The 27438-nt window shown below is 45.8% G+C and overlaps 1 protein-coding gene across 2 annotated transcripts; it reads right to left on the bottom strand.

Annotated features, from left to right (window-relative positions):
- On the bottom strand, window positions 1-26240 carry SULT4A1 (sulfotransferase family 4A member 1). 2 transcript variants are annotated; one of them, XR_015697624.1, is made up of 8 exons: window positions 25797-26240; window positions 15289-15419; window positions 12045-12125; window positions 11810-11936; window positions 8742-8836; window positions 7516-7654; window positions 2789-2912; window positions 1-505 (listed from the first exon to the last, which is right to left on the bottom strand). XR_015697624.1 is itself a non-coding variant. In XM_087722208.1 (7 exons), the coding sequence occupies exons 1-7, from the start codon at window positions 25963-25965 to the stop codon at window positions 393-395; spliced, it is 855 nt and encodes a 284-aa protein (XP_087578334.1). In that variant the 5' UTR covers window positions 25966-26235; the 3' UTR covers window positions 1-392. The 2 variants fall into 2 exon arrangements, 1 of the variants encoding a protein (XP_087578334.1); XM_087722208.1 differs by lacking the exon at window positions 2789-2912 and having other exon boundaries at window positions 25797-26235.
- Between the last annotated feature and the right edge of the window lie 1198 nt (window positions 26241-27438).

The following is a 27438-nucleotide window of genomic DNA, read 5'->3' on the forward strand; positions in this document are numbered from 1 at the left end:
TAAAATTATAGAATTCTTTATTTATGAATCCACTGTATTTTTCAGCTGCCCTGTAACAGTTGCTTTCTGCGTAGATTATATGGAAAAAGAAAAACATTACAGAGCACACTAGACTCATATACCTTCTGCTTTTAAAACTTTGAAAGCTATCCAGTAGCTTTCAACTGATCAAACTTGCAAAAAAAAAAAATGCTGCTCTAAGTAGGCCTTTGGCCTGACCGAGTTCTCTCTGAGGTTAACATCCCAATGCAGTGTGCCCTTTATTTTATTTTATTTTTAAATATGATACACATAACAAATATGGTACTATGTCCAGCCAGGAATAAATAAATGCAGAAAGCAGTTCTAGCTAGATTCTCTGTATTTTTTTCATGCATTGTCATTTGGCTGCTTTATAAATAGAAATCAAACGTGAGATCACATTTTCCCATCTTCTGCTTGTACACTAAATCGAATTTCTCATTCATCGAGACAGTGAAGATATCTTTCCACAGCCCAATTCGTCCTGGAAGATAGAAAAAAGGAAGGGAACAAGAGGGAGGGGAAAATATGCTGATTATTATAAGATGTAGAAGACCTTTCAGAAGAACAAAAACCTAGCATATATCACCCTGCGAATTGCAGAATCTTTTGGCCACTCTAAATCTGGAAAGTGAAACCCCCAGTACAAGTCCAAAGGAAAGGTTTGTCATCAGGGATATGAGAATTACAGCTTTATCAATCAAAGAGTTGGACTTAAAATTTTGTTCTGACCTAGGCTTCCCAAGAGCATGAAGCAGACTCCTGGTCCCAACAAAACCCGCTTTTATTAATTGATTGTGAGTTCTGCTCATTCACATTCAGCAAAGTCTTTCAAGGGAGGATTTACAGTCACAGACTTTATCTGGCTGGGAGAGCTGACAGGCCGATATCTGCAAAACTTGACAAGGAGTCTCAGAGAGTCACGAACCAATTAAGAGAACTAATTGTCTCCTGCAAACTCCACTCCCCATTCGCTCCTCTTTTATTTCCTCTGGGAGGGGCCATTCATTGTCCACCTGTGGCTTTACTCCCAAGTCGACCCCTGTTCTTTAGCTGTTCCCTTCATCTGGCATCTCTGCACATGCGCACACCGGGAACAGGCTCCAGCTGTTTGTCTGCCTCACTGTTGTCTGACTCTGAAGACAGCTGATAACTGGCATACAGCTCTGGCCCCCTCTCTGCCTCCGACACAGAGCCCTCATCAGAGCCTTCCCCAGACTCTAGGACTGGCCCATGTTCCTCCCCAACCTCCTCACTGTCCGAATCTGCTACTAGCATCACTGGCGGGCCACAATACTCTCCATCAATCATCTCTCAGCATATTCGTCATCTACCGTGCTTCGGATTACATCACCCCTGCTTGATTGACATCTCTGAAAACCACAGAAGAAGAGAGCAAAGACAGGCAAGGTGGTATCCAACCATGGGATTGCCCTGCCCCCTTTTCCCACCACTTTTTTAACCCTCCCCCTCCAGAAACAATACTGCTGGAAGCTGCAAGGCTGCATCTTAAGTCTTCTGTTTAAGATGAATTACTGGATCTGCGTACAGTCAAGACAACAGTTGTTGTTACAGCTGCCAACTCCAGGGACATTTGAAATGCACTGAACCACTTGTAGAACACTATGGAGATGGCCTTGATGGCATTATGTAAACATCAGCTTAGCCGTGGAAGGGAGGAGTGAGTGAGGAAGAAACTAAAGATGCCTTGATTTTCTGGAGTATTGTTCTGACCGAGCCTTCCCCAAAAAGCACGAGGCAGAGTCCTGGTCCCGAGAAAACCCCTTTCATTAAACGAATGTGAATTCCTCTCATTCACATTCAGCCAAGGCCTGGTGAACAGTCTTTCAAAGGAATAGTTATGACTACAGACCTTGTCTATCTTGGAAAGCTGCCATGTAAATATTTTCCAAATGAGGTGCTGTGCAAGGAAAGACTGGGCACAGAGTCTCTGAGATTCACGGACAGATCTTCACACTCCTGAAACTATTCTAACAAACAAACAAATGAATTGTTTCCTGCAAAAACCCACTCCCCTTTCGCTCCTCTTTTATTTCCTATGGGAGGGGCCAATCACCTTCCACCTGTGACTTTATTCCCAAGTCGACCCTGATTTCTGAGTTGTTCTTTTCTTCTGGCAGCTCCGCGCATGCGCATACTACTGGGAACAGGCTCCAGTTGTTCCTCTGCCTCACTGCTGTCTAGCTCCAAAGGCAGCTGAGAACTGCCAGACAGCCTTTGTCCCCTCTCTGCCTCTGACACAGAGTCCTCGCCCGAGCCTTCCCCAGCCTCCAGGACTGGCCCATGGTCCTCCCCAACCTCCTCACTGTCTGACTCTGCTGCCAGCTCTGCTGGTTGCTGGCGGGCCACAACAGGTATATAAGAGAAATAAGGGAGAAACTATCAGGTTTTCAAGATCCAGTTGAATAATATCAAGACCCTCGAAAAATGAAGCAGAATTCCATTGGTTCTTGTCTCCAAAGGGATTTGGAACCTCTTGAGGAAAACAACCAAGAACTGGAAAATCAGCAGGGCCCGGAGGTTAAGTAGCAAGACGCTTGATTCCCTTTTTCCATCTTTGATACTTGCTCTTAAATATAAACCATACTAAACCACATTCAATGTGCAGATATCACAGCGAAGTTGGGATTTGAGCTGTCACTTAAATCCCCAAAACATTAGATCTCATTGCAATAGGTTGCAAATACATCATATGAGTTTCACTTTCCGGTAGCCATTTTGGACAGCTGGTCAAAGAGTCACCCACCTGGGTTCATTCATGTTTTGATTCATGAAACTGGTTTGGGAGGTTGAGTGGGAAGGAAGGTGAGCTAAGCAAGAACCCGTTTTCCCAGCAACTGAGAGTGAGCTTCTGGGCAAAGATCAATAAGCTAAAAGGAAAACAAAATAAAAATGAACAAAAACAAAGCAAAATAAATAGGAAAATGTAGTACATTGTGATAAACCAAATTGAATTAAGCTAAATTAAAAAGTTATAAGCAGTCCACAGTTATATTTAAAGCATGGAAACACATTTCAAGACACAGCAAGAAAAAACAAAAAACACCTTGGTGTTCAGAATGCATTTGGAGAAAAAGGGAAAAATCATTACAAATATGAGAAAGATGGACAAAATTAAATAGGAAGGGAAAGTGTGCAGAAAAAGCAGGCAATGTACAAATGCAATAAATTTGAATACTCGGGCAGGGGGGAATCTTTCTTATATGGCATCTATTTTGGTAAGGGAAAGGTTCCCCTCGCACATATGTTGCTAGTCATTCCCGACTTTAGGGGGCAGTGCTCATCTCTGTTACAAAGCCAAAGAGCCAGCGCTGTCCGAAGACGTCTCCGTGGTCATGTGGCCAGCATGACTAAACGCCAAAGGCGCACGGGAACGCTGTTACCTTCCCACCAAAGTGGTCTCTATTTTTCTACTTGCATTTTTACATGCTTTCAAACTTGGCAGAAGCTGGGGACAAGTAACGGGAGCTCACTCCGTTACATGGCGCTAGGGATTTGAACTGCCGACCTTTCTGATCGACAAGCTCAGTTTCTTAGCCACTCATTCATTTTGAGGTTAGTATAAATGTGCTCAGGACCAAATGAAGGAGAACTAAAACGATTCTGTATTTTGGTTGACTTTGGTTTTGCAGGAAAGAAGCAGAGCTATGGCAGGGGAAGCGTTCAAAAAAGTCAAAGAGAAAGATCATGCGTGTTGGATCGAAGCTCTGCCTCCTTTTATATGTCCATCGCTCCCAGGCAGACACTCCGGGAAACACGATTACTCCTGCTGCACACTATCCTAGGGATTATTTCTGGTTACCTGGTGTTACAGACGTTAGCGGGGAAAACAAACAAACAGTATTACGGATGCACAAACTTCATTTCCTCTGAAAGCAGCTGCTGTTTCACGTTTCACGTCTTTTATGAAAGAGTTCTCACATTCTGGGAAAACAGCTCAGTGCCACTTTAAACAATTCAAGGCTGAAGCACTGCAAATCTGCAACCTTTCATGGAGCACCAATAAATTCAGGGGTGAAATCCTCCCGGTTTGGCCCAGTTCGGCCCGAACTGGTAGGGATGATTGTCCTTGGTTCTGGTAGTAAAAAAAAAAAAAGGCTTCCAAGGATCGCGTGGGCCAGCTGTGAGCTGCGTGATTCTCGGAAGCTTTTCCTCCACTTTTCAAAGCATTTTTTCCCTGCTGGTTCAGACGAATAGGCAGGAAAAAAAAGTTTTTAAAAGCAGCGTGGGGTGGTACAAACGAGAGAGAATGGGGGAGGGAGGGAAAAAGGAGAGGGAGGAAGGACCACAAACCTGGCACTAGACACAGCTTCAGAGGATACCTTGAAAGAGCACAGCAATCCAGGGCTGGAAGGGACCTGGAGGTCATCTAGTCCAACCCCCTGCTCCAGCAGGACATTGTTAAAGTGAGTTTCTGTCATTTGAAACCCCCCTCAGTCACATGACTACATAGCCACGCCCACCCAGTCACAGGACTCCACCACCACCACCAAGCCATGCCCACAGAACCGGTAGATTTCACCACGGAATAAATTGCATTCATCTCAGGAGCATCGAGGCGCTTTACTGGGTTGAAAGGATTAAGCTGGTGACATCAACAATGCCCAACTGGGGACGCCCAGTTGGAGGCTTCTTTTATGTCATCAGCCAGCCAGTGTCGACAGCCAGTGCCTTCTCTGTGGCTGCTCCGACCCTCTGGAACGAACTCCCCGTGGAGATTCGTACCCTCACCACCCTCCAGGCCTTCCGCATAGCCCTTAAATCCTGGCTGTTCCAACAGGCCTGGGGCTAAAGACTCGCTGCCCCACTTCGAATGGTATGATTGTTGTGTTTTTAACCATGTATGACTTTTTATGTTTTTTGTAATTCTGTTTGTTTTTCCCCTCCCTTTGAGTTGTGAGCCGCCCTGAGTCCCTTTAGGGAAAAGGGCGGCATACAAATAAATTAAAACTAAACTAAAACTAAACTAAACTATGTCCCCATCAAGGAGCTGGAGTGAAGGACAGGAGCTCAACCCTGCCCTGAGGCAGGTCTCCAACATGGGCTTGTTAACCTCCAATCCAGCATCCTAGCCATTCGAATGACGGTGCTCCTGAGCACCGATAAATAGGTAACCATGATAATGATAGTTATCATAGTTATGGCAGTGTGGGGAAGAAGATATGCGTCAGTCACTAGGAAATCATAAATTTAGTCCAGAAAAAACAGGAAAGGGTGAGAAAGAAATCAAGATAAACTCACTTTGATATAAGAAGGAAGGAGGAGAATGCTGTCAGACTTTCAAGATTCTGTTACTGCACTCTATATCAATGAAGAAGTGCACAGGCAGTTGTCCACATACAACCACAATTGGGACTGCATTTCTGGTTATAATTCTTCGCTTCGAAAGCCAAGGCACCATTGTGATTGGACCCATTTTACATTTTTTGCAGTGACTGTTAAGCAAATCCACTGTGGTTAAGAACGCCACTGCGCCACCACTGAGACCCATGGTCGCACTGCAGTATTGCAGGCTAATTCTGCCCATTGCCAACAGTTCGATTCCCACCGGCTCAAGGCTGACTCAGCCTTCCATCCTTCTGCGGTTGGTAAAATGAGGATCCAGATTGTTGGGGGCCAATATGCTGACTCTGTAAACTGCTTAGAGAGGGCTGTAAAGCACTGCGAAGCAGTATATAAGTCTACGTACTGTTGCTATTAAGTGAATGCCGGGGTTATTCGTGCAATCCCATTCTTCCAAATGCACATTTGTTTGTTAGGAGCAAATGACATAAAGAAATTGTGGTCACAGGACCACGGGATCTTACAACCAGTCATAAAGGCGAGCTGTTTGCCGAGAGCCTGAAATGCAGTTCATGTAACGGGGATTGGCACATTTTAAAACAGCCATAAAGTGCTTTATGGGTAATAAAGCACCTGTTCAGGACTTATCATAATTTCAAACAGCTGTTAAGCAACTGGTTGTAAGTTGAGACTACCTTTTTCATTATGGCTTCTTTTTTCCTGATCTAGCTACCTGAAACACAGACATAGGAGCAGTTCAGTGAATTTTATACATTCATTTTTGCTTAATTTTGCCCCTCCCCCCAGCCCCCAGGAGCACTCTACAAGCCTCCTAAAGGCTATGCATGCTCTTTTTCTGACAAAAAATGGGCCTGTTTTTGTGAAAAACGGCTCATTTTTGCCTCCCGCCACCCCGGAGCACTCCCACAAGCCTCCTAAAGGCTATTCATGCCCTTTTGGGGGGGGGGAGGGGAGGAGCCTGTTTTCGTGAAAAACATGTCTGCAGAGTGCAAAAAACTTTTTTTTTATTTGCCTCTTCAAAATCTTGCTGCATCTTATCCTCCGAAAAATATGATAATAAGAGAAGAAACAGTTTTAAAGTTTACAAGCAGAAGAGAAGTGCAAATTTGCCAAGCAGCGTCCCGACATCCATGAGCTCGCGACAGCCCTCTAACCAAACCGCAGATAAAACATTCAGCTGGTCATCTCCAGCCAAAGTAATTAAATCATTGCTTCTCAGTCTTGGCAAGTTAAGACTTCAACTCCCAGAATTCCCTAGTTAGTCCACACACCTTAAAAATTGCCAGAGTTGAGAAACCCTGCATTAGATGCTCATTTTCCTCTGTCCCTGTATTTTTAATCTAAGCTAGTGTTTCCCTTTGAACTATGGTTCTGGAGAAGACTCCTGCAAATCCCTTGGGCTGCAAGGCAATCCAACCGGTCAGTCCTAGAGGAGATCAACTCTGACTGCTCTGTAGAAGGCCAGATCCTGAAGATGAAACTCAAATACTTTGGCCACTTAATGAGAAGGAAAGACACATTGGAGAAGAGCCTAATGCTGGGAAAGATTGAGGGCAAAAGAAGAAAGGGATGACAGAGAATGAGGTGGCTGGATGGAGTCACCAAAGCAGTAGGCATGAACTTAAATGGACTCCAGGGATGGTAGAGGACAGGAAGGCCCGGAGGAACGTTTTCCATGGGGTCACAATGGGTCGGACACAACTTCACCAATTTAACAACAGCAACAAGTGTTTCTCAACCGTGGCAGCTTTAAGATTTATTGAATTCTGGGACTTGAAGTCATGAAGTTGCTGAGGCTGGGAAGAAAACGAATCCAAACATTCAGAGCTTTAAATTATAATTCTTCAGGCGATAACGATTGCATGTTTTAGCTCCCTCAAAATTAAACAAAAACAATTCTAAGCCCGCCTCCCGAACGATAGCTTTCCGTGGTCAGGAAATGCACCTTTCCCCCCATCTACCCTCTAATTTTTATTTTTTTAGCTTCAGGCTGATTGACTGAACCATGGTTCAGGTTTATAGCCCGATTCTTTCTCTTCAAAATACTCAACCGATTAGCGTTGGGAAAAGGACAACGGCTACGCATTCCACTCGGGAAATGTCATAGAAGTGGGTTACCATTAAACACATCCCACCTGGGCGAACGTTTGCAAAGGTTCTGACACCTACCCCTGGCCACTGAAAGGGCATCAGCATTGCAGCACTGATCAATGAGCTGGTGGCAATGTTCAACCATCGATTCCAACTGTGCTTTGTCGTAAGAAATGCCCAAGAACCTCGCTAGCTGTTCGACCAGGGTTGCAAGATCCTGTGAAAGAAGAGGATATTGACTTGCGGAGAAGAAATTAGTTGAAAATAAGGCAGTTCCAAAAAATACATTCTGGTTACCAGTTATTATGCCCCCCCCCCCAAAAAAAACAAATATTGATGCAGGCTTAGCAATAGCAGTTTCTTATATATGTTAAATCAGTGGCCCCCAAACTTTACGGCACATGGGACCAATTCCATAGAGAGAGGTTTCTCCGTGAATCGGAGGAACCGTGGTTGGGAATGAGACGGCATGCCCCAGCCAACTTGCTGCGGCCAACTCACCATGCCCAACTCGCTGCAGGACAACTTGCCACAAAGAACTTTCTGTGGGACAATTCACCGCGGGACAGTTAACAATTCTGTTTAATTATTTAAAATAAATAGTTTAATTTTTGCCATTCACATTTCATTCTGTCCCTCCTTTTGCACAACTTCTTTAATGATTCTAGTCCCCGGCTTCTTTGATAGCAGTGTAACTTTGGTCCCACAGTGAGTTGGCTCTACCAAGTTGTCATGGACACCCACCCACCCCGTGGGTTCATGTGCTGCCTGCATCCCGCGGATGGGGGCTTCGCTTGTTTATGTGACCTAGTTTCTCGCATGCCACAGACTGGTGCGGATCCATAGCAATGGTGGGTTGGTGCCAGTCCTGACTGGTACAGCCGTACGGGTAGTGGCCTGGAGCAGCTGAGAGTGTACCAGTACGGTGGCTCATTTGGCCCCGACAAGCAGCTGGGTGTTGCAGAGGCGGTGGATTGCGCATGCGTGCACAGTGCACGTCAGGCGTGAGCACGGATAGACCGCAATCAGCATACCGGTAGCGACAGTAAGAGCAACCCACCACTGGTCCACAAACTGGGTGTTGAGGATCCCTGTGTTAAATCATCCCTTGTTTTAGGTGGATCAATAGGGAAAGATTGAATAGGCCAATAAATCACCCTGAATTCAATTCTCAAAGAGAGAACCCTAACCCACATCTCTGCCTGTTGCCAGGTTTGTGATCTTGCTTCAAAGGAATCAAGTGGGGGGGAACACTTCTTGCTTACAGGTTGGGTGAAAAATCTTTGATATGCTTGGATAATTACCTTGTGCATATCTTCATATTTGAGAAAGAGCACATTGGAATCCATATGATGCTGCCAAAATTCCTGGACATGTTCAAACCATGAACCATAACCTACTATAGAGACAGAAAACATAATAGCTAATACTCAAGATTTTTTTTAAAAAAAATATTGTTTTTGGACAAATTTTCACTGGAATACAAAACTCATTATATTGCATTTATATTTTTTGTTTTGTTCTCAAAATATGACTGGTGTCAAAATCCAACTGAAGAAAATAACTCCAACTGGCCTCATTCCCACAATGACAACATGGTAAACTTATCTTGCATCATTCCTGGATTTCCGAGGAGGGTATGGTGTCACGGGCATCACTGGGGCGAATTGGCAAGGGTATAGCATGGCTTTTCCCCCTTTCTAAAATTGCCCGATGGCAGTGGAAAAAGTAGACTCCTTGAGACACGAAAAGTCTGCTTCCATCAAACCTGACCTGGATTGAAGACCGCATACTGGGGAAGAAGTCTGAATGGCCCACTTTTAGAAGACAAGTGGACCATTCAGATGTTCTTCTCCAGGGTGAGGTCTTCAGTCCAGGTCAAGTTTGGGGGAACCAGACATTTTGTGTCTTAAGGGAATCTACTTTTTTCCTGCCATCGGGTAAACAAGCTGCTAATTTGAAGTTATCTGAAACAGGAGAGGACTTGTGAGAGTCTTTCCTGCTCAGATCTATTGCTTGACCAACAGTGGTTCATATGGAGAGAGATTTTGGTTGCAACATAATGAGGAAATAAACAGTGGTTGTAGTCAAGCATTATGTTCTTGGGGTCATCTGAAGAAGAAATCAAAGTCTGTCACACATGGCCACAGTGCCACAATCAAAGCCTGCCCTTCTGTACATTAGTGCATCATTAAAAAAACGTCAGGGTTTGATAATGATTCCGTGCCTGCCACCTCACAGATTTTGATCTGCTCTGTTAGGAATATAATCTAACGGTTGAGATGGCAATATATAAATCATGTAACAATGCTATACCTGTTTCTTTAAATCATACTGTAAAATGTGATCGGCTGCTGTTTTCTTCAATCGGCCATAAGAGGGAGTCAGAATGACTGTTAGCTCTCTGTTTGTTAGATGCTGGGCTGATCTGATCTGAGTGTTTTGGAAGCTGGCTATTAGAAAGTGCCGTGAGCTATTGTAAGTTTTGCAACTGTTAGCAAACTATGAGTACTGGACTGTTTGTATGATTATGGACTATATTATTTGGATTATCCCTTAACTGAAAGACGTTGATGACTGACTGTCTTATCCGTGTAATACTTGGACTGTTTGATGGACTCTGATACCTCTTTTTCCATGAAAGTAAAAGCCTATTTAAACTGCAGTGTCTCTGTATGCTGGTTTGTGTGTTCTCCAACACAACTCTCACAACGCTTCTCTGAACGCACACGCTCTCCCAACGGGGAGCTTACCTAACATGCTCCAAGACACAGATAATCAAATTATGATCATGTGCTTAACAATCGTTCTAAGTTTAAAGGACTGGTGGTTTATGACCAGTCCTCACCCCTACAATTCTTGCAGTGTCACTTTGGTCATCTGATCACAATCCGGACGCTTGGCTTCAAGCATTTGGAAGCTTAGTTTGCAACTGGAACAGTGGTAGCGTTCTGATTCACAGGATCGCTACTTGCATCCTTTCTACCAAGTTTCTCATGTCAGTCAACGTCAATGGCAGAGTGGAACACAAGTAATGATCATACAATGTTTTGCTAAGCCACCCCAGCAAAAAGGTCATAAAATTGGGTGCAGTCACATGATGCCTCACTTAACTACCTCACAATGACTACCGTTAATTTTCCAGTCCCAATTTTGGTTGCCTGTCAAGAATTCTCCATACAGCTAACCCTCTGAGACTGTGGGACCTAGAGGTGTCCATATCAAACAGCCAACATTCTCTTTAGCTCTAGAAGCTGAAGAAGTCACCGGGCTACTCATGTTCTCAAATCTCAGAGAGCGTCTACGTTCATCTCTTATATCAGCGGCCACAACCTATGGGCTGCTGCCGACTGGTGAGCTGTGAGGGGTTTGCAACTGTACCATAGAAACGGCATCCTGACCCAGTGGATGAGTGTGTGCACGTGTGCTCCATTGGCGTGAGCAGCAGGCACTTGTGCATACTGCTTGCGAAAATGGAGCTGCGTGCACGCTTGTTGGCCGCTTGCACAAACCATCTCATCCTCCACCTCACTGGTCTGCAAAACCGGAAATGTTGGGGGACCCTGCCTTAGATCATGGCTGACTAGGAAATTCTAGGAGTTGAAGTACCCTACACCTATCGGTTGTGGCCCACCAGCGGCCAGCGGAGCTGGCAGCAGAGTCAGACAGTGAGGAGGTTGGGGAGGAACATGGGCCAGTCCTGGAGGCTGGGGATGAGGACTCTACATCCGAGGCAGAGATTGCGCCGAGGCCGTCTGGCAGCAAACAGGCGCCTAAGGAACTAGTGAGGCAGAGGAACAAGTGGAGCCTGTTCCCAGTGTGCACGTGTGCAGAGCTGCCAGAAGAAAATAACAATTCAGAAATCAGGGTAGACTTGGGAGTAAAGTCAGAGGTGGAAGGTGATTGGCCCCTCCCATAGGAAATAAAAGAGGAGCCAATCACCCTCCACCTGTGACTTTACTCCCAAGTCTACCCTGATTTCTGAGTTGTTCTTTTCTTCTGGCAGCTCTGTGCATGCGCACACTGGGAACAGGCTCTAGCTGTTCTGCCTCACTGCTGTTTAGCTCCGTAGGCAACTGATCACTGCCAGATGGCCTCAGCCCCATCTCTGCCTCCGATGCAGAGCCCTCGTCCAAGCCTCCCCCAGCCTCCAGGACTGGCCCATGCTCCTCCCCAACCTCCTCACTGTCCGACTCTGCAGCCAACTTTGCTGGCCGCTGGTGGGGAACAACACTATCTTAAAAGTTGCTGCGGTTGAGAGAGGCTGTCTTAGATGGCAAGTTAATAGCCCAAGCCACCCATCCTATGGTTCTTGCGCAATGCAAAACAGAGTGAAGGAAACTGCTTAACAAAACAGACGGGGAACTCTTACACTTATCGTTCATAAATCTCCGACAGAACTCCTGGAACGTTCCTCTGTAGCTCATGGTTCTCAGGGAGCGATGGAACTGATAATAAGCGACGACCAGATCTTTGGGATTACGAGCCATGTATATGATCTAGGGAGATGAAAAGCAATTCATTGAGCAGAATGCGCCCTCCATCCCACCTCCCTAGCTCAGAAAACCTGCAGAGGGCAGGTAACGTAGGTGACCAGTGAAGGCTACCTTTGATTCGCCGCTATGCAGGTCAGAAGGCAAGAAGCGGTACGGCAGGTGGCTTTTGATCAGGCGAGGAGATGTCAGTTCCTGTAATAGGCAGAGAAGAGCATGAAGGCTCAGGGCTGACATGGGCCAGCATCAGTGGTGGGTTTCAAAAAAATTTCGAACCTACTCTGTGGGTGTGGCTTCCTTTGTGGGAGTGGCTTGCCGGCCATGTGACCTGGTGGGAGTGGCTTGCCAGCCATGTGTTCCCTCTCTCTCTCTCTCTCTCTCTCTCTCTCTCTCTCTCTCTCTCTCTCTCCCCCTTTTTCCTTTTTTTCTTTCATCTCTCTCTCACCTTTCTTTCTTTCTTTCTTTCTTTCTTCCTTTCTTTCGCTTTCTCTTTCTCTGTGTGAGTCTGTATGTGTGTGTGTGTGTGTGTGTCAGTGGTGTGTTTCAAAAATGTTTGGAACCTCTTCTGTAGGTGTGGCCTGCTTTCTGGGTCCACTGGTGGAACCTCTTCTAACCGGTTCAGTAGATTTGACGAACCGGTTCTACCGAACTGGTGAGAACTGGTAGGAACCCACCTCTGGCCAGCATAATAAATATTCAAACAGGTCCCCGCAAAAAAACATAAAACAAGAGGTAAAAAGGAATGAATGAAAAGTCAATAGATTATGCTATTTCTTGGAATTGAACGGTGTAAGCCAGGGGTGTCAAACTCAATGCCTGCAGGCTGGATCCGGCCCAGGGGTGCTTAGATCTGGCCCATGGGGCCACCTTAGAAACAGCAAAGGACCAGCCCACAGTGCAGAGGTGGGTTGCTCCATTTTCCCCTGGATTGGGCGAACCAGTAGTGGTGGCAGAGGGAGGCTCCTCCCACCCACCCAGACACTTCTGCGCAGAAGCGTCGTGCGTGTGCACACGAGCAAATCGGTAGTAAAATAAATTGCAACCCACCACTGCCACAGTGCCTCTGCCAGCGAAAATGGAGCTCGGGAGGACCACACACAGCCTTCCTGAGCTCTTTTCACTGGCAGAGCACTTGGGCCACCACAGGTGCCCCTGAAATAAGTGAAATCAAGCTGGCCACCCCCAAGGTCAAACACAACCCTGACAAGGCCCTCAAGGAAATAGAGTTTGACCCCCCCCCATGGTCTAAGCCAATGTTTCTCAAACTGGGCAGCTTAACAGGTGTGGACTTCAACTCCCAGAATTCCCCACCTAGCAAAGGTTGAAGTCCACAACTCTTAAAATGGTGAAGGATGGAAAACATTGGTCTAAAAGTGTTATGTCTCAGGGCAGCCATGGCATCAGCAGCTTATTGGAATTCCATCTATTGGAAATGGAAGAGCTTGACACAATGGCCAGATATGGGAGATTCCATTCTATACCCTACAATGAGCCTCTCTGCATTTGCAGAGTGGCAGAGGTAGAAGACCTGGCTCACAACCTATTTGATGGTTGCTTGTATAAGGGGGTGAGAGCAGGTACCTTGGTCCATATACCAAATGAATGAGCCATTGGGGTCCCCATATCAAAACAACTTACTTTATGCATGGCCAGAACCTGAAAATTACATTTAACACAGCACAGTACTTAAACAAAATGGTTCGGTTGAGAACTGCATATGTAGGACTGATTGGGGTAGATTGTAAGGGTGATACCGAAATATAATTTTATGTCATTTTATTCTATTTTATATATTTATGTATTAAATTATATTGTATCTTATCCCATTACTATTGTATTTTACCTTACTTTTATTTTAAATTGTATAAGGTTTTATTGGTGAGATGTGTTTGAACCTTGTGTTTTGATATGGCCTATAGGCTAATCAATAAAGTTATTGTTAGGCCTGCAGTCATATTCCTTTTAGGATCTTTGGCCTGCCACACACTATTATTTTACTGTGCTGTTTCATTAGTGGGGTAATTGGGAGGGGGAATAGTAAGGAGTAGAATTGTAGAATGTGTTGTTGTCAAAATAAAACATTCCTTTCTAGAAGCCCAAGGTCATCCTTTGTCTCGACACCTCTGCACCTGACCGGAAGTGAATGGGTGGAAATGCCAGCCTGGCAGAGGAAGATTGGACCATGTGATGGACTTGTGGGTGTGGGGACAAGATCATGAACTTTCAACTGGGTGGGAACCCCGGGAAGCTTTCAGATTCAGGGTTCCACAGATGTACCAACATGTCTCTCTTAATAAATTAGAACTTTGAGGAAAGATCTGCCTTGAAATCTGTGTTGGGAGTATACTCCTAGTGTTGGGTAGGCAATAAATATATATATTAGTATGTATATACATACATACATACATACATACACACATACATACACACACACACACACACATATATACATATACATACATACATACATACACATACATACATACATACATACATACAATAACAAATGGTCATTGTTGCTTTAAATGAGTGGATGTACTTAACAACTGTAATTAACTTTACAATAAGAAGGAGTCAAGAGAACTCACTCTTACTCTGCTTGTCCTATGCTTGAGGACTTGATGACTGGAATGTGAACTGTGACTGTAAGCTATTGTTTGTTCTTTGAATTGTGTTTGGACTAATATCTACTATCCACTATCACTGCTTGTGAAGCAATTGTCAGTAGTAAAGCTACTTGTTTTTACTAGCAGTGTCTGAAACTCTATCCGTGTGTTTCTACTAGCAACATTCTTTCTCTCTAGCTGTACATTCCGCTGCACTACTTTCTGTCTCCTAATGGGGATACCCCTAGCGACACGATTTTATCACCGCTATTTTGACGGGCGCGGTTTTGTCGTGCCACGCTCAATTCTATCTTGGTCAGATCCCATTGGGATTCAAGATTTAAAGTCCAAAAATGTAATTGAGAAATTGGAATTCAAAGAAGGGCTACAAAGATGATGGAAGATCTGGAAATCAATCCTGCTAAGGAATGGTGAAAGGATCTTGGTATACTTTGCTTTCAAAATAAACAATTGAGGAGATATGGACACAGCCTTCAGGTACTTGAAGGGTTTCATACAGAAGAAGATATAGAGGACCAGTACATAATCATTAGGCCCAAGAATCACTTGAAGGAGTGAATTATTGAATTCTATACGTAGTTATGTATCATCTCAAAGCATTAAGACCATAACATTCATAATGATGTACTATTCGAATACATCAAGGAATCAAACAGAGCTTGAAAACAAAATCAGTTGAGCAGCAACATCATCATTCCAAAATTAACACCGATCTGAGGATTCATCTGTACCTTGATAATGTCCAGACCAGGCTGAGGATATTCTAAGACTGGAAGTTGCTCATCTATGTTCATTAACCCAATTTCATCAGGATCTGCTCCTTGGCTCACAAGATATACCACTTCCTGCAATAAACTTGTGCCTGCAAAATATTGAGAAAAATAATGAGACAAAATACAAACTTTCCAAGAGAAGAGAAAGTTTTCTACTATCAGTCGATGATCAACACTTATCTCCAGATCTTGCATCTTACTGCAGTGTTTATTTACCCAACCGAGTCATCTCCAGATGTTATGGACTCTTTTTTTGTAAGCTGCCTAGAGTCACTGACAGTTTATAGATTCTCAAAATGAATAAAACCCATAATTTCATCCCAAGTAGTCTTTGGAATTATATATGGGAAAGTCCAGTAGGTAACAGAATAACAGAGTTGGAAGGGACCTTGGAAGTCTTCTAGTCCAACCCCTTGCTCAAACAGGAAATGTACCATTTCAGACAAGTAACAGATCAAGTAACTAAATCATCAAATCATAGGGTTGGAAGAGAACTCAAGGTCTTCTAGTTCTCCCCCCCTGCTCAAATCTATTTGAGCCCTTTATAATTCTCATAGTTTTGCTTCCTGTATCTCTTCCTTTTTTTACTTCTGAGTCCTTTCTTCACCATTTCTCTTCTTGTTATCCGATTTGTGGTTTAATTCTATTAGTTGGTCACATTACCCTACCAGTTTTAGCTTAAACCCTTTCTGATGAGCAGATATTTGGCAAACATATTCTTGCTGGTCTTCATCCATGGTCTTCATTCATCTCTTGTTGGAAGCTCTTCCAGCAAGTAATGTAATCCATGATGTGGAAAGTCAAAGTTCTCATGACAGCACCATTCTTTGACTTAGCAATTCTAAAATCTTCTTGTTCCCTCATTGGATGTTGACCTACAGTTGAAAGTATAGATGAGATTACCACCTGTGCTCCTAGTGTTTTGATTATCCTGCCTTGTTGCTCATAGTCCATTGGAATTGTTTTCAGGCTCTTAGTTGTATCATTCATCACAGCCCAAAAGAGAAAGAAATAATAATCAGTGGGCTTCATCATTTTGGGGAGCTTCTTTGCACCTGGAAGATAATACCCTTCCATTAAGAATTTGTCTAGTCTACAAATTGTTGACTCTGTTCCTTTAAGTAGTGAATCTCCACTCACCAAGACATGACCTTTTTCTTTGGGGAATTCTAATATACTTTACTTCATATCACTGATAATTTGGCAATGTCTTTTTTTCAGGTAACTCTGTCTGTTTCCTTCCTGAGGGAGGATATAAAATTGAGAACAGGAAGTCCTAGACTTATAACAGTTCACTTAGTGACAGTTCTAAGTTACAACAGCACTGAAAAAAGTGACTTATGACCATTTTATGCTAAAACCACTTAGAAAGGGCTGTAAAGCACTGTGAAGCGGTATGTAAGTCTAAGTGCTATTGCTAAGTGCTATTTTTCATACTTATGACCGTTGTAGCATCGAGTGGTCACGTGAATTACATTCGGATGCTTGCAGAGGTTGTATTCAGCCGGTTCGGACTGGTTCGCCCAAACCGGTAGCTCTGATGATCAGTTGGCCCCGCCCACCTGCTCCTGCCCTATCCTATCCTTTATCTCCTGCTTTCTAGCTCATCTCAATCGTGTGGCACAGCTGATTCCTTCCCCCAGCTGTTTTACTTACAGTTGCTGACTTGGAAGGTAAGCAGCTGAGCTTCTAAATGCTCCATTTTCAGTGCTACGTGCAAGTGCTTTAGGCAAAGTGTGCGCTCATTGAACAGGTTGTTAAACCCACAGAATCCCACCACTCGATGCTTGACAACAGAGTCATGTGATCCCTTTTGCAACCTTCTAACAAGCCAATGGGGAAACCAGATTCACTTGGTTGGTTTATGGTTTATTGGACTTATATGCCACCCTTCTCCCAAAGGACTCAGGGCGGCGTACAACATAAAAACACATAGCAGTTAGACTTATATACCGCTTCATAGGGCTTTCAGCCCTCTCTAAGCGGTTTACAGAGTCAGCATATTGCCCCCAACAATCCGGGTCCTCATTTCACCCACCTCGGAAGGATGGAAGGCTGAGTCAACCTTGAGCCGGTGAGATTTGAACCGCTGAACTGCAGATAACAGTCAGCTGAAGTGGCCTGCAGTACTGCACCCTAACCACTGCGCCACCTCGGCTCTTTTAACAACCTGGTTACTAAATTAACCACTGTAGTGATTCACTTTCCCACTGGGGCATGTAAAAGGAAGCAAGACTCACTTAGAAATTTCTGATTTAGCAAAGTAACTGTTGGACTCAATTATGGTCGTAAGTTGAGGACTACCTGTGCTCCGTTGCAGAGGGGGCAGGAGCTGCCTTCCTGGTTTTTTTAAATTTATTCTGCCCTTGCCATTTTTATTTTCTTGTTTGAATACAGACTTCCAATTCATCTTTCTTGATAGACTCAGTTTGGATAAAGAATTTAATACAAGCTTATCATGTTCATTGTGTTCACCACAGGAATTCGGAGTATCTTGTGTGCGAGTGTCTTGGAGTTTTAGTGGCGTGGCTAACCTCCAACGTCTTCATTTCTTCCTCAAGTAATCCAACCAGAAATCCAACCAAGTGTAATTTGAGTCCTCCTCAGGTAGGAATACAAACATTGCACACATTTTGCGTGTAGCAATAGTGTTTACAAAACCACTCCCTATGGTTTTGTTTTTCCTCATGCAAAGATTCATGTGTCGGGTTTTTTATAACTCCCTAGAGCTAGAAGTCTTTACAAAAGGTAGATAACATATAAAACGACAGAAAAAACATAAAAATACACATAAAAATATAAAACATATGCCTATCTCATGTATGTCTTTCTGTGTTAAAAATATGTTCAAATAAAATAAAATAAAAATAAAGGTAAACACACACAGGCTAGGCCAACACTCCACCCCCTGCCCAACGACCAACAAAAGCCCCGCGGAGCTGTTGATGGGTCGGCGCCTGCGGACCCCCCTGGATAGGCTCCATCCACTCTATTCAGGGGAGCAGCCGTGCAACCTGGGGGTTCCCCCCTCCCGCTCTTTCCAGGTGGGGGACTTGGTTTGGGCCCGCTCTTTCTCTGAGGACGCTAAATGGGTGGCTGCCTCTATTCTGTCCATAACCGGTCCCTGTTCTTATAGGGTCGGACTGGCCGATGGATCCGAGTGGAGGCGCCACGTGGATCAGTTAAGGAGGCGTCTTTCCACTGAGACCAGCGCCACTTCTGATCCAGGGGCCCAGGACACCGCTGCCCTCCAGCCAGTCAACAGGTTCCAGTTTGAGGCCTTTCCCCAGGCAGGCTTCTCCTACTCCGATATTGCAGGACTTCCACCTGCCCGTTTATTTGCTCAACCCAAGTTTGCGGTTCCTGATTTAAACACACGGGCCTTTCCCCAGGCAGGCCCCACCTACCCGGATGCCACCTGCTGGCCAACGTCCCCAGTTCTGCCTCAAGCCGATCCAGCTCCTTTCCCCAGTTACAACAATTGTAGTTCACCGGCCGCTGCCTGCCGGCACCGTGACTCCTCCCCAGACGCCACGCCCCCACAGCCCGGCCTACCAGCTGAGTTGCACCCGCCTTCTCGGCCGTCCCAAGATGGCATCGCTCGGAGCTCCACTCCCTTCGGGGAGGAGCTTCAACGAGCACAACTCACCCCTCCGACGACTCCTGCAGGACTGAGGCATTCTGGGCGGGTCCTGCACTGCCCCGCCTATCTGGCCAACTACGCATGCTCCAACGCCGCTCATGCGCTCTCGCTGGGGGGGAAGGGGTGCTGAGGACTCAGAAAGTTCTCGACTTACGTCCTAGCGGCTAGCAACAAGCCAAGCCGCACCCTGATTGGCTAAGGCGCGGCTTGGCTGAGCGCGGGCCACTAGGGGTGCGCTCATTGGCTTTCCCTGCTTGACAGCTCCATATAAATAGCTGTCAAGCAGGGAAGATGCTGAATCGCCTGTAAATAGTTACCTCGAATAAACCGTTCTCGTTCTGGCAGTTCTGGCTCCTGCCTCGTCCTTCCGCCAATCCACTAAACACACAGAGTCTAAAATAGGAGTGTCAAACTCGATTTCATTGAGGGCCACATCAAGGTTGTGTTTGGAGGACCAGGGTGGGTGTGGCCAGGATGGGCATGGCCAGCTCGCCGGTAGTCATGTCAGGGGTGCCTGTGGTGGCCCGAGTACTCTGCCAGTGAAAATGGATTCCTGAGCTCCATTTCAGCTGCAATGGCCTCCTGCAACCCTCTGCCAGCAAAAACAGAGCTTAGAAGTGCCACCCATGGCCCTCGCAAGTTCCGTTTTCGGCTGTGAGGGCCTCCTGCAGCACATGCAACCCTCCCTAGGTCCGTTTTCGCGGCAGAGACACTGTGGCAGGGGTGGGTTTCAACCGGTTCGCAGCAGTCCCTGCGAACCGGTTGGTCGGCGAACCCGGAAGTAACTAACTTCCGGGAACGGCGAACCCGCGGCCCTTACCCGGTTTTGACGAGTTCTGCGCTTCCATGCATGCGCAGGACGCATACAGCACCTGCGCAATCCTCCAGGAGTAGCTGGAACATCGCGCAGATGCTAGTACGCATGCGTGTACCGCGCGCGTGCACGAGGACGCTGCCAGCCCCGTTCCAACCAAACCAGTTGGAACGGGGCGAGAAACCCACCCCTGCACTGTGGGCTGGCCCTTCACTGTTTCCAGGGTGGCCCCGCAGGCCGGATCCAGCCCCGGGGCCTTGTGTTAAACATCCCTGCTCTAAAATAAGCTATATTATGGTTTGGGTGGTTGGGGTTGAGGATATGAGACTTTTGTATCCTAAGGTTTAACTCAACCAGTTTTAAGTTTCGTAAGCAACCCGAGAACAAAAGAGAATTGCAAAATGAGTCTAAATTTACAGTATCGTCTGCAGTTTATAAAACAATTTTCTCTGAAGCTTGGAGGAAATCAAGTAGAAGCTTTTAGTGCCAGCAGCAGGTCATAAATATTTCAAATGTGCAACTTCAGAAAGCAATAAAGATGCAGCCAGCTGGTCTAATCTGGCTCTTGCATGCTATTGTAGCTTCTCTACCCCATTCGATTAAATCTTTGCCCAGAATCTGGGAAAATCCTTCATAGCAAAAAATGACGGGATGGCAAGAATAAGCAGATGCAAAACAAACATATAAATAGGAAACATCCGGACCTTCAAGCCATCCTTTTTTTCCTGCTGGCCTACATGACAACTTATTTAGTCTCACAATGTACAATTGACTTCTCTTAAGACGGAGCCGGATGGATTTGCACCTAATGCTTAGTCATTAACTGTGATTTATAATTAAGCTGAACGTATCATATTAGGAGTTCATGTGCTCTGAAAAATTAAACTTTCTGATGCTATAACCATTTCAGGGTTTTGTACATACTGAAGGAGCCTTGTGTTTTAAAAATCTAATGGATTTTTAAAATATCAAAATATTTTTTTAAAATATCAATGACACTCTAATATACCATATTTTTCGGAGTATAAGACACACCTTTTTCCCCTCAAAAAAGAGGCTGAAAATCTGGGCGCATCTTATACACTGAATACAGCATTTTTGGCATCCCGAAGCCCCGCCTCCTTCACCAAAATGGCCGTGCATAGCCTTATGGAGGCTTTCAGAGAGCTCCTGGGGGCTGGGAGGGCAGAAATGAGCAAAAAACAGGCCGTTTTTGCTAAATTTGGCCCCTCAGCCCCCAGGAGCTATCTATAAGCCTCCATAAGGCTATCCATGCTCCTTTTTTTGACAAGAAACAGGCCTGTTTTTGCAAAAAATGAGCTGTCTTTTGCTCATTTTTGCCCCCCCCACCCCCGGGAGCACTCTACAAGCCTCCTAAATGCTATCCATGCCCTTTTTTTGGTGGGGGGGAGGTTTAAAGAGTGCAAAAACTGTTCTAGTTTTTTTTTTAATTGGTCTCTTGAAAACCTTGGTGCGTCTTATACTCCGAAAAATACTTGACTACCTTCTCCAACGTGATGGTCTCCTGACAGGATGGACTCCATGCCCCATGACTTTCAGCCATTACATCAGGGCAGTGGTGGGTTCTTACCGGTTCGGCCAAACCGATAGTAACTTGACGGCCTGGGTCGCTGGAACCAGCAGTACCTCAGGCCTGCCACGCCCCTGAACTGGTTCTCCCGGTGACGTGGTAGGCATTGCCATCTTGTTTTTTGCTTCTGTGCATGCGCAGAGCAATTTTAGTTGTAGTGTGCATGCGTGCACTCGCGCGCACACGAGCCACATCCCTGAACGAACCAGCAGTAGCCTCTGCCAGTACCCAGCCCTGCATCAGAGGGCATTATATCCAGTAAGAGACAAGGAACAATGAGAGAGAGTTATGTTGTTCCTCTTAATCACATTGTCTTCTTACCTTGGATTTGGAGATCTAGGAGAGAGTTTAATCTCTTGGGAACAGTGTGTTCTCCTGCTTTACTAAGTAGCTTTTTCAGATAGAATAGAATTACAGAGTTGGAAGGGACCTTGGAGGTCTTCTAGTCCAACCCCCTGCTTAGGCAGGAAAACCTATACCATTTCAGACAAATGGTTATCCAATCTCGTCTTTAAAACCTCCAGTGTTGGAGCATTCACAACTTTTGGAGGCAAGTTGTTCCACTGATTAATTGTTCCATCAGGAAATTTCTCCTTAGTTCTAGGTTGCTTCTTTCCTTGATTAGTTTCCATCCATGGCTTCTTGTCCTGCCCTCAGGTGCTTTCAAGCAGCGGTCCCCAACTGGTGGTCTGTGGGCAACTGGTGGTCCGCGAGAAAATTTTGGTGGCCCACAGAAAAATTATTTGTGTTTTTTATATTGCACTAAATACTATTCATTATTTTTTTAATTCATTTGAGTGGTCCGTGGGATTTAAAATTATGAATTTTGTGGTCCCTGACCCTGAAAGGTTGGTGACTTCTGCTTTGGAGAATAGCTTGACTCCCTCTTCTTTGTGGCAACCCCTGAGATATCGGAAGACTGCTATCATGTCTCCCCTAGTCCTTCTTTTCTTTAAACTAGACATACCCCAGTTCTTGCAACCGTTCTTTATATGTTTTAGCTTCTAGTCCCCTAATCAGCCTTGTTGCTCTTCTCTGCACTCTTTCTAGAGTCTTGAACTACCAAATACTGATCAGTTTTCAGTTAACCATAGTTGCAATTTAATGCAAGCAAATAGAGCAAACTAAAAATATAGAAACGTGAATTTAACTGAGCAATACCTGACCCGCCAGGTGACATCTAATAGCCATCATCTGTAGCCATTATATCAAAGCAATGAGAATGGCAGTCCGACAATTTCCATAATGTCTCCTACTGTCCAGTCCTGCCTTAGGAACCAAGGTACAGAGTACAGACTACAAGAACGTGGCTTTCCAAGGTCAATCAAAATGTGATCCAAGACGCTGGCTTGAATTCATACCATACTTTGCTCCCATCTCAATCTCTTCACTGTTTTTTTCCCCAATCATCTCTGGGACATTGAGGGAAAGGAGCATCGGGCGACTGCGCAGTGGCGGGCAACAACTTGGCTTTTTCTCCTGCCCCCTGAATCATCCTGTTTGTATTTGCATTTGATTTCTAATTTCCAATTGATGCGAGCCAGACAAGGACAGACAAAGGACTGGAAGTGTCCCAAGGCCACACAGAATGCTCAGGTCTGCATGTTGGTCGAACTGCCTGGGCGATTTCTTCTTTCAGACTTGCAAAAACATTTAAAGTGGCCTTACATTAAAGTAACATTCGCACCTCTGATCGTGTTTCCTGTCTGGCCTACCCAGGAAGGTCGCAATTCATCTCTCAATTCTGAAAGTACCCCAGCCGATTGGGCAGAGACCCTTAAGAACATTAAGAAGGGACGCAGTGGCTCAGCGACTAAGACGCTGAGCTTGTCGATCAGGAAAGTTGGCAGTTCAGCGGTTCAAATCCCTCGTGCTGCGTTAACGAAGTGAGCTCCCATTACTTGTCCCAGCTTCTGCCAACCTAGCAGTTCGAAAGCATGTAAAAATGCAAGTAGAAAAAATAGGAACCATCTTTGGTGGTTTGGTAACAGCATTTTGTGCCCCTTCGGCATTTAGTCATGCCGGCCACATGACCACAGAGACGTCTTCGGACAGTGCTGGCTCTTCGGTTTTGAAATGGAGATGAGCACCGCCCTCTAAAGTTGGGAATGACTAACACGTATGTGCAAGGGGAACCTTTAGCTTACATTTATTAAGAACATTAGGCCACAATAATTAACCTAAATGGACTCCTGTGCTCTTTCCTATCATCATTCTGCTTGGAGACAGGATAGGTCAGGCCTCAGCCTGTTCAGAACTGGGTCACAGAAATGGCAGGTGCATGCGTGTGTGCGTCCATGCGCAGGTCCACTTCTGTGAGCAGCAGGCAAGCAGACATGCACGCAGCTCCTGTTGTGTGAGTGGCTAGCGAGGGTGCCTGTTGCTCGCGCAAAGGGAACTAAGTGTGCGCGCTCGCCCACTGCTCGTGCAAAACCATTCCCTTTCTCCCCGCTCCCCCAGCCAGTTTGCAAAGCCAGAAAGGTTGGAGAACACTGGGATGGGCAAACCCATAAATATGGATTGATTCACATGTCCAGTTAGAAGAATTGTTTCCTGTCTGCTTTGGAATAACCTTGTTTTGTGTGTGTGTGTTTAATCTTAGCAGCTTCTGTTGATTCCTTGTAGCCTGAGCATCTGGAACATGTCAGGAGGATGGGAAAGCTGAGAAGATGGGAAGACTGCAACCTTAAGCAGGAAAGAATCAGCTTTCTCCCTCTGCAAAATCCATATGGACCAGTCCATCTTTGCATCACCTGCCTTCTCTCTCTCTCTCGGATATCCTCTAACTCAAGGCTCACTGTTTTCCTTTAAGATGGGCCTTCCCTAGCTAGCCAACCGTACTGGAATTTCCAGCAGTCTCCATTCAAGCAGGAACGGGGCCTGACCTGGTATAGCTTGTGAAGCTGGCTAACTGCTCCAACTGCACTCAGCTGTGTTGATAACCCCGAGAGGGGGAGATAAATCCCTCTGGGATTCACCTCTGTTGATCTGAAAATGAGCCCTTCCTTTATTAAAGAAGGTTATCTCTCAGTACAAGTGCCTCCCTAACAATGCTTTCAATCATGATGATGATGATGATAATCTACACATCAAGAAAGTGCAGCTTCCTGCAATTTTTTGCAGCAGAACTGCAAAATACTGTGCTACTAGGAACATTGTATATTTTAAGAAGATACTTGGTTGATACCTAGGCCGCTGGCAGCAACCCATATCAACCATTAGCACCAGTCATTGGCATTTGTGACACATCTTTAAATGTTCACGACTGAGTTTCATGTTTAATGAATAAAAGAAATAATAATAATCAGTTTTTGTAATATGTTTAAAACCTTTTAAATGTTTAAAATGTTCAGTTGACAGAGTTTCATGTTTAATGAATAAAAGATAATCAGTTTTTTTTTAAAAAGATGGATTAAAATGCACATCTCAGCCTACAACTTTCAGGTACGGTAGGGGGGGAAAAAGTCCTTTGCAATGCTCCTATTTCACCTTGCTTCTTTCAGGCCTTAAAACGGGCATCTTGGCTGGCAAGCCCATCCCTACAATTCCCTAGGCCTCATCCTTGGTCCAACCCAGTTAGAATCTCAGAGGAGGTAAGGCAGACAGCCAGGTAAGGTTAGACATTATCTTAGTAATAATCATAATAATAATCATAATAATAAAAATCTTTGGTGAGATTCACAGCCTTTGGGGCTGGTTGGTAGCTCAACAGCTCGAGTCCTAACCAAGGACCTAGGAACTGTTAAGGTAAGGTCGGAGGATATAAGTTGTTCCAAGTAGGATGGTTTTTTGTAGAATCAGAATGTTCAAGTCTGATAAATTTAGGATTTCCAAATAGGGAGGTAGCACTTTAGGTATTGCTCCAAGGGCTCCAATTACAATCGGGACAACCCACGATTTCTTTTTCATCATCATCATCATCCATCATCATCATCATCATCATCATCATCATCATTGCAGTTATAGAAAAACGAGAACCACAGTAGTAACACATCAACACCCCCTTTAAAGACCACCCAAACCCCACCCACAGGGAACCCCACGGCACCCGCAGGAGGTTTGCGACGCGTCCGTGGGAAGGAGAAGCCAACTCGCCTCGCCTCGCCTCTTCTCCAAGGCCAAGAAGGAGAAACCCAGAAAGTCACGCAACTATGGCTCCTTTCCACTGGCTGCCATTGGCAGCCAGTGGAAAGGAGCCATAGTTGCGTGACTTTCTGGGCTTCTCCTTCTTGGCCTTGGAGAAGAGGCGAGGCGGAGGGAGGAGGAGGGAGGCCAATGGGGGGCTTCGCCCCGGAGTCAGGTGGGCGAAGGAGAAAACGGGGGGAAACCGGGAGAGGCAAACGGGGGGGGGAGCGAAGGGGGGAATGGACGGGCGCCTCCTTTCCCTTCCCCGCCCGCCGCGCAGCCCCGCCTCCTACCTGACTTGGGGTAGGTAACAATCCAGACGTCGCTGTCTCGCACGGGGAAATTGGCGATCTCCTCCATCTTCCCGCGGCAGAAGGGCGGCAGGCGCACCCCGTTGTACTCGAAGTACTTGCTCTCGAACTCCCCGGGAGTGCTGGGGGTCTCACACTCGCTCTCCGCCATCCTCCGCCGCCGAGCCCGACCGGGAGCCGCCGGCTGCTTGCAAGGGCGCAGGGACGCTGCCTTTCCCGGCGCCAAGAAGGAGCCCGCTTTCCCGCTCACTCGTCCGTCGGTCAGCCCGCCAAGCCGGGTTGCTAGGTCCGGTCAGCGGCAAGCTTTGCGCTCCGCGGGCCAAGCAGGAACCGGCCTTCAGCGAATGGGCTCCGGGGGCGATGATGTAATGCGGCGAGGAGGAGGGATGAGGCCGCCGCCGCCGCGGCACAGCGGAGCCGAAGCCCGCCCGGCTTAACCCTCGGCGTGCCTGGCGTCTCTCGCCGCCTTAGCTGCTCCCTTGCCTGGCGCCAGGCTCGCTCGGGGTCCGGAAGCGAAGTGGGCTGGGCGGCCTTCCTTTGGGAGATGCTCAGTGAACAGTAACAGAGTTGGAAGGGACCTTGGAGGTCATCTAGCCCAACCCCCCTGCTCACGAAGGAAACCTATACTAGGGATTCCAACTGCCGACCCTTTGTGATCGACAAGCAGGGCGCCTTAGCCACTGAGATTACTAGCTCAGGAGCAGCCCCGCCGAGAACCCGTGTTGCATGTAAGCCGGGTTCACACGACTCTCATCAGAAGCTTCCATCGGACCGAATCTAAACGCCACTTCCCGCGAACTGGGAAGAGCGTGCTCTTATGAACGCTTCCAGGTGGCAGCAAAATCGGGATCATCTGTCACTGAATCCATCCCCCCTCCCCAGCAAAAAGGCTCTCTGACCAACCTATCTTTGTTTTGCAGTCCATTCTCACAATACTTGTCTAGTCCCGACAGTCGGGTGTGTTGTAAAACAAACCAAATGAGTTGCATTCATGCAATAGAGTAGAGTAGAGTAGAGTAGAATGGAATAGAATAGAATTCTTTATTGGCCAAATGTGAGTGGCCACACAAGGAATTTGTCTTTGGTGCATATGCTCTCAGGGTACATAAAGGATACATTCATCAGGAATCATAAGGTACAACAATTAATATAATCATAGGGTACAAATAAGCAATCGAATCATATTAGGAAACAATAAAAATTGTAAGGATACAAGCAACGAAGTTACAGTCATACAGTTATAAGTGGGAGGAGATGGGTGATAGCAACGATGGGAAGACTAATAGTAATAGTAATGCAGACTCAGTAAATAGTTTGACTGTGTTGAGGGAATCATTTGTTTAGCAGAGTGATGGCATTCAGGGGGAAAAATTGTCCTTGTGTCTAGTTGTTCTGGTGTGCAGTGCTCTATAGTGTCGTTTTGAGGGTAGGAATTGAAACAGTTTATGTCCAGGATGTGAGGGGTCTGTAAATATTTTCACAGCCCTCTTTTTGACTCTTGCAGTATACAGGTCCCCAATGGAAGGCAGGTTGGTAGTAATTGTTTTTTCCCCCCTGCAGTTCTAAAAGCTTTGAAAGCTGAGATAGGAACCATTATCCTACTGATCTGTCATCTGAATATGTT

This window comes from Thamnophis sirtalis, unplaced genomic scaffold, assembly GCF_051295495.1.
Source record: "Thamnophis sirtalis isolate CommonGarterSnake01/CBP01778 unplaced genomic scaffold, rThaSir2_p1.2 scaffold_9, whole genome shotgun sequence".
Taxonomy (NCBI): Eukaryota; Metazoa; Chordata; class Lepidosauria; order Squamata; family Natricidae; genus Thamnophis; species Thamnophis sirtalis.

Bases quoted from the DNA above. Each gene is read 5' to 3' on its own strand.
- SULT4A1 (XM_087722208.1), bottom strand. From the start codon at position 25,965: ATGGCGGAGAGCGAGTGTGAGACCCCCAGCACTCCCGGGGAGTTCGAG. The intron at 8,837-11,809 runs GTAAGAGTTCCC...CTGTCTCTATAG, and splicing joins GAGATTTATGAACGATAAGT to TAGGTTATGGTTCATGGTTT. The intron at 506-7,515 runs GTAGGTGTCAGA...TCTATCTTCCAG, and splicing joins TGCCCTTTCAGTGGCCAGGG to GACGAATTGGGCTGTGGAAA.